At 33.1% G+C, this 6,828-nt stretch overlaps 2 protein-coding genes across 2 annotated transcripts; both read left to right on the top strand.

The window, feature by feature from the left end:
- The first annotated feature begins 599 nt into the window (after nt 1-599).
- Nucleotides 600-4,690, top strand: LOC141677503 (non-specific lipid transfer protein GPI-anchored 7-like). The gene is made up of 4 exons (XM_074483471.1): nt 600-716; nt 827-1,137; nt 2,696-2,734; nt 4,249-4,690. The coding sequence occupies exons 2-4, from the start codon at nt 843-845 to the stop codon at nt 4,353-4,355; spliced, it is 441 nt and encodes a 146-aa protein (XP_074339572.1). The 5' UTR covers nt 600-716; nt 827-842; the 3' UTR covers nt 4,356-4,690.
- Nucleotides 4,691-4,941: 251 nt separating this feature from the next.
- On the top strand, nt 4,942-6,133 carry LOC141677502 (non-specific lipid transfer protein GPI-anchored 7-like). The gene is made up of 3 exons (XM_074483470.1): nt 4,942-5,438; nt 5,538-5,579; nt 5,771-6,133. Exons 1-3 carry the CDS (start codon nt 5,129-5,131, stop codon nt 5,911-5,913), a joined length of 495 nt encoding a protein of 164 aa, XP_074339571.1. The 5' UTR covers nt 4,942-5,128; the 3' UTR covers nt 5,914-6,133.
- Nucleotides 6,134-6,828: the final 695 nt, after the last annotated feature.

Here is a 6,828-nt window from a genome sequence, read left to right as displayed (position 1 = left end):
TATTAAAATATTTTTTTAATATATAAATAAAAAGCCCGGATAAAGCCCGGTTCGGCCCGATCCGGCCCGGCCCGCGGGCCTAAAACATGCCTTATATTTCTTAGGAAGTCTGGCCCGGCTCGGCCCGATTTTTAAAAAAGCCCGGTCCGATACGTTTAAAAAAACCGGGCTTTAAAAAGCCCGATAAAACCCGGCCCGGTGGATTTTTTGTGCATCTGTATATATGAATCACACGTATTTTGGTCTCCTGTTTGTTTCCTTTATTTTCACTCCCGTTTTGGAATTAGGAACAAAATTTTAAGTATATTTCAATCAATACTTTATCTACTTTATCTGATTTTTTTTGTCTAAGTGATTGAAATTTTATATAATATATAGTCAAAAATAATTATAAAAATTATATCATTTAAAAAATTTATATAATCTACTTTAATTTGTATATTTTAGTTTTTCAAAATAATGAGAAAATAATTTATAAATTTTTTTACCACAAAAAATCTAACAGATAAGGTAAATTGGGACAAAACTGTTATTTCTTTTATGAGTAACCATTCATTATTATTTTGCTATTTGGTACATGAAGAACAATCCAACTTACCATTCTCTGGTGCGACGAGTTAAATTAGTTGAATATTAGCAATATAGATGAGTTGGAATTAGACTAGGTCATCTTGAAAGCTGCCGGGTTGACCACGAAAGCATTCTACGCGAGAACGGTCAGTAAATGAACCTGATACGTCCACGGCTGCATTTTCACATTGACTATTCTGTAGTATTTATTTAAGTATCTTATATGCTTTAATTCAGTTTTCATCCTTTTTTTCAGTTTCTGTTAGCCAAAAATGAAGACTCTGGTTGTTGCTGTGGGGTTAATGATTGCCATGACGATGATCATGTTGACAGAAGCGCAAGATCCATCTTGCGCTAACTCACTCGTGCCATGCTCGGATTATTTAAATGCGACAACGAAGCCACCGGCTTCATGTTGCAATCCACTTAAAGAAGCCGTTGATAAACAGCTTGCATGTTTATGTAATTTGTATAATTCACCTGATTTGTTGAACACGTTGAGAATAAATGTCACTCTAGCTCTTCGTCTTCCTACTCTGTGCGGTGTGCCTGATAATCTCTGTCAAGGTGCTTTTCTATATTTCTCTCTTTTTTCATTTCTTAGTAGTTTATAGATAATTTTAATTTCATTTTACGTTTTGATAATTATCTGATGTTTACTTTTTTAAGATGCAATCATGTGCAAATTATTCATTAATGATTATATCACTTCAGTATCTTCTTACTTCTTAGTAATTAGGGGGTATTTTGACTAATTAAGGCTTTCTAGGCGCAATTTTGAAACTCGAAATTCAACCTGAAAGGGTTATAAAGACCGAGATCTGGAAACGACACAGTAGCACAACCAGATATCAAATATTGTCATCACTTTTATTGATCATTACAAATTAGTTTATATTGGTAACAGGGTTGTTCATTGTGATGAGTGGTAAGAAATGAAAAAAAAAATTGTTTGGTAACCTGAATTGGCTCCCAAAAAATTCTCAAATGTTTATGGGTGATGTGGATAATTGATAAGTTTCCTAACAATAAGATAGGAAACCGCGTGCATACATGTACGCCCACACTCCCAGCGGACGATATATATGACACTATTTGTGGGAGCGTAAACAATATTAAGCACACACTCCGACACACTTAATATATTAGTAACAGAGTTTTTAGTTATCTTATACTACAGTATCTCTTTTAATGTTCGTTTATCCAGTAAATTTGACATGTATTCGTCTATGTACATGGATTGAAAATTCCATCTATTTAAATGGATTGAAACTTTCTGATAGTAACCATGTATTCAATCAATCATAATCTTATAATCTTCTACCATAAGAGAACTCCTGAATGGCACGGATCACACCTAAGTTTTCGATTATTTCCTTTTTTTCCTAATTATCTAAACCTTAGTGACAGTTTCCAGTCTGAAAGTTAAAGCAGGAAATAGGTTCCTTTATCGGTTATTCTGAAAATGTAGAAGGGGGTATTGGGGAACTTCATTTTGTTAGAGTAAAAACCAAAGGAAAGTAAAATTTTGTGGCTAAGGATTTCAAATTCTTTCCTATCTTGCCGCAATGTTTTTCATTTACCTGAAAGCAGCAGAAATAACTAGAACGCAGGTAGACATGGGAAAGCTCAAAATACATAGTTGGGGGGTATTGGGGAACTTCATTTTGTTAGAGTAAAAAACAAAGGAAAGTAAAATTTTGTGGTTAAGGATTTCAAATTCTTTCCTATCTTGCCGCAATGTTTTTCATTTACCTGAAAGCAGCAGAAATAATTAGAACGCAGGTAGACATGGGAAAGCTCAAAATACATAGTCACTGTCATGATAGTTCATACTCCTAAATAAAATTCTTTTTTGCGCTGCTTAGAATGCTACAACAGTGCTGTTATGATGACAAATAAGTAGACTTCTTGTAGTTTTTCCTTCTCTGAACTTACAGGGACTCATGTTACAAAACCCCGACCTTCTAAACTTACAAAATGTTACACATTACTATATTAGTCGTTCAAAAATGGCCTGCATTTACAAGTTTCATGTTAACAGCTTCAATATTTTGGATAATTTATTTTCAGGTCATGAATAATTACCTTAATTTATGAATTACTCTTACTTAATATCTTTCAGGTCGGAACAACACCGACACAACTTCTCCCAATGTGCCAGGTAATGTATTCAATGTCAAATTTTTGCAAATTTACAATGGTCATACCATGTGAATTTTTTTAATTTAATTAGTGACTTTGCTGCTCAATGATCGATACAACTAATGTTATTTCGTTTACGCAGTATGATTTCTGTAGTTATACTACTTCTTATGGTGTGTTAAAGTTATGTTCTAAAATATCAATGAGTTTTAACTCCACTGTACTTCAAGTTTTTGCTTCTTATTTGCTAAATGAAAATTTGCCAGATGAAATAAACAAATTTTTGGGCTAGATGAATATTAGAAGAAAACTGAGCAAAAGTGTTGACTTCTTTTTGTAAAGGAATGTAGTTAACTCTATTCTTCTGCTACATGTAAACATGCTTTAAAGTGCATATAAAGCTATTATCGCTACACCTAGGACATAAAAATGATAAATACAGTGTGTTGCATCTTAACTTATGTAACCTTACATTATCTAAGCCTTGTTATTGTAGGTATAGTAAATTTAGACCAGATTGGTCAAGTGTAATTTGCATTTCATTACCTGCACTCTGGTATCTTAAGTTCTGAAATTGACACTTTGCATCCAAGGTGTCAGGTTCTAAATTTGTAAAGTGTCGATTCAAAAATTTAGATACGAAAGTGGAACTAGGCCAAAGTTAATGTAGGAGAAGTACAAAATACTCATTGGTTTATGAAAGTCATAGTGGTTCACAAATTTCTACCTTTTTCCCATTGCCATATGCCGTACGTTTGGCAAGTCTTCGCTACTGCTGTCTGCAGGTCTGGTGATTCATGCCATGTCGGATGAGCCTTATCCGTCTTTATGGCGAACCGTATGGCGGATGCCCCCCGAGTTTATATATTGAGTTCAAAACGCTTTGTTATTCTAAAATCAAAGATTTTTCTGGCCTGCAGTTCATAATGTTACATTTTCATCATTAAGTATAGAATCTTCAAATTTTTATGACTTTTACCCTGATAGGAATCTATTTGGGAAGTCAGTCCTTGAAGTTTACTGCATATATACATCCATTTTTAATAAACGAATTAGAAATAACACATGAGTATCATGTTCAACGTATATTTCGAATCCAAAATAAAAAGTTATTATAGAGCGTGCAACGAGAACTTCCACTTTCAAAAAAGATGGTCCTTGAAAAGATCCTCAATTTTGTAATATTCACCTTCTTTTAAGTATAATATACAGTGTCTAGTAGCATTAGAAACTGGTATAATTAGCTGGTCTCTGTAGTTGCATTCTGGAACTATGTCACTAAATCAGATTAAGAATTACAAATTTCTGTGGAGAAGATCTTAATTTATTAATTAATAAAAATAATGCAAAAATATATATTTCTGTCTAAGTCTCTGCAGACTGCAGTCCATAAACAATGTTGATCACCTCTATGTTTCTGCCAAAAATGTTTTTAGCTTTATTTTTCTTTTCTCCTGGGAACTTCTGCAATGCATGAATACAAAATAGTAAGAGAAAGCTTGCTCTGTTTTTCTAACTAAATTGTCGTTACAGGATCACCCAAGGACAATAATGGCTCATCCAAGAATCACGCAGGAAGCTTAGCATTTACTGGTATATTTAGCGGCTTATTGATATGGGCTTCTTTGATGCTATTTTAGAGACATTTTTCCTATAACTATTCAAAGATAATTGATCCAGGCAGCCTCAGATTGCAGAGAATTAAATTACTTCAGTTATGTTTTCTTCCGTTACTTGCTTAGTGCACGTCTTGTATATTGCACAGTAATGAGTAATCTAAATATAAATCTATATTTTTGTCGTAAAGTTGTATGTTCTTATGATTCTTTTGAAATAGACATTCATTAGTTTCACCTATAATAGCCCCATGACTCGTGGCTATTGGCTAGTTTGTTCAAACTTGGTCGAAAAGTAGAAGGGAATCATATTTTTAATCCAAAATGTCAAAATAATACGAAATTTTTGTTTCATGTTCCACCGTTCTTATCTCCAGCTGCATTACTTTACGGCTTGTATGATTTGTGGATTTTTTTACTTGATTTTATAGGTGTGATGCGACTCTTTTTCCTCTCGTATTCTGACAAAGTATGTTGTTTAAAATGAATGAATAGAATATATATTAGCAAACCAACAAGGAAAGACTAGTATGTTCTGTATTGTTTGATCAGAAGTACCTACAACATTTTCCTCATACACCAATAAGACAGAATGTTATGAAAAACGTTTTAAATGTATTACACGCCAATAAACATCAGTCTGAAACTAAAAAGAACTAGTAAATTCTATGGCAAAAATGGTGTGCGCCATGTTGCATAGATCAGACAATTTGTGCGCATATATAACACACTTGACAGTATCAGTCAATACAAAGTATTAATTGATACAATTTACGGATGGCTAGCGTTTAAGGAGGATGAATTGTAGAATGGTGATTGTGGCAGTAGTGCTGGCGGTGGTTATGGGGAGTGTAAGGGTGAGTGAAGGGCAAGATCTTCCGGCTTGCGCAACGAATGTGGTGCCTTGCATGAATTTTTTGAACTTGACCACAAAACCTCCGGCTACATGTTGTGATCCACTATCGCAAGCAGTTGTTAGACAGCTTTCATGCCTCTGCAACCTCTATACAACTCCTTCCTTTTTTGAATCGTATTCCATTAACTTCACTCTCGCAATTCGTCTTCCTTCTCTCTGTGGTATCTCCACTGATCTCACTACTTGCATAGGTACTCCTCCATCACTTACCTTATTCACTACTTCTTTTTATTTGATTTATATTTCAAACCTAGGTGTTAAATTGAAATATTATGAAATTTTTGTTGCAGGTGGAAAGAATAGGAGTTCTTCATCCATCCCAGCATCATTAGGTAAATTTAATACTTAAGAAATTAGTATATGTTGTGTCGCGTTCAAGTTAGAACCAAAAGTTTTTTACTTGAGCACAAAACATCTGATTTTTGTTAACAACATTTGCTAAGACAGACACTTAATTACATATCAATCATAATCACTTAATTGCATGCACTATCACTTGTTTGATTCTCTGTCCTTCATGCAGCACCACCTGGGAACAACGACGACGACGACTCAACAAGAAACAATGTCGTAAATTCATCTGGAAACAACACCAACAGGAATGAATTCATGACTGTGTTATTACTAAGCTTGCTCTTGTTTTTGATTTCTTCATCTATTACTTAATTCCATGCATTTCTCAATCTCGTTCAATTTGGGTTTATGAGTGGATTAGCAATTAGAACACGTATTTAAGTCTCTAGCTAGTCTGATGTACTTGTGTGTTAGTATACATAGATAGATTTGCATTTTGTGTTAAACCCTATATGTAAAATTGATACATGATACTATTATTAATATTGTAATAAAACATTATTATAGAAAAGTTTTCGGCAACTGGCACTAATGGGCCTTGTTATGTCTCATGAATCATAATTCATAATCAACAAAATGAACTGTATGGGTCAACTTTGTCAAAAACGTACAACTTTCTTTTCATGTAATTATATTTTTTTAGTTATTTGACGAATTGTTTACTTCATCTTTTGCTATTCTTTGTTGGTCAATTACTCCATCCGTCCCCTCCACGTTCTTTAAATTGGAGTACGGAAGATCGGCATATATTTTTAATGCTTTTATAAAAGATAAATTTCTAAATTATTTATATTTTTATTATCTTGAATAAAGATAAATATTTAAAATTATATTTAAAAAATAAAATATAAAATTATACTTTATAATAACCATAAAATATGTATGAATTATGAAAAAAAATCATAAATAATTGAAGGGACGGATACTTGTGAGAAAAAAATGAGCAAAAGATAAATCAGACATGTGATGTTAATCGTACATTCCACATTTTAAAACGATGATGATTAAACGATGATGATTAAAGGAATCAAAATACATCTCTATATCGATAAATAAGGTGTCCCATTATGTCACGAGTACAAATGAATATGGAGTTAAAATATATCAAGCATACGTGTGCTTGTAGTTTCTTCATATTGGAAAGAACATAATGTTGATTTGCAGATTTCTGATGATGACGTAATTCAAGATGTACGTAGAGAATGCAGATTATGGGTCTTAGTTGTT

This window comes from Apium graveolens, chromosome 8 (genome assembly GCF_009905375.1).
Source record: "Apium graveolens cultivar Ventura chromosome 8, ASM990537v1, whole genome shotgun sequence".
Classification (NCBI taxonomy): Eukaryota; Viridiplantae; Streptophyta; class Magnoliopsida; order Apiales; family Apiaceae; genus Apium; species Apium graveolens.
This window is presented reverse-complemented; position numbering and strand designations above follow the sequence as displayed.

What these genes read in the sequence shown, in the direction of transcription:
- LOC141677502 (XM_074483470.1), top strand. Translation starts at nt 5,129, where the DNA reads ATGAATTGTAGAATGGTGATTGTGGCAGTAGTGCTGGCGGTGGTTATG. An exon ending in TGATCTCACTACTTGCATAG is followed by an intron (nt 5,439 to 5,537) that starts GTACTCCTCCAT and finishes TTTTTGTTGCAG; the next exon opens with GTGGAAAGAATAGGAGTTCT. An exon ending in ATCCATCCCAGCATCATTAG is followed by an intron (nt 5,580 to 5,770) that starts GTAAATTTAATA and finishes TCCTTCATGCAG; the next exon opens with CACCACCTGGGAACAACGAC.
- LOC141677503 (XM_074483471.1), top strand. Translation starts at nt 843, where the DNA reads ATGAAGACTCTGGTTGTTGCTGTGGGGTTAATGATTGCCATGACGATG. An exon ending in GCCTGATAATCTCTGTCAAG is followed by an intron (nt 1,138 to 2,695) that starts GTGCTTTTCTAT and finishes AATATCTTTCAG; the next exon opens with GTCGGAACAACACCGACACA. An exon ending in AACTTCTCCCAATGTGCCAG is followed by an intron (nt 2,735 to 4,248) that starts GTAATGTATTCA and finishes TTGTCGTTACAG; the next exon opens with GATCACCCAAGGACAATAAT.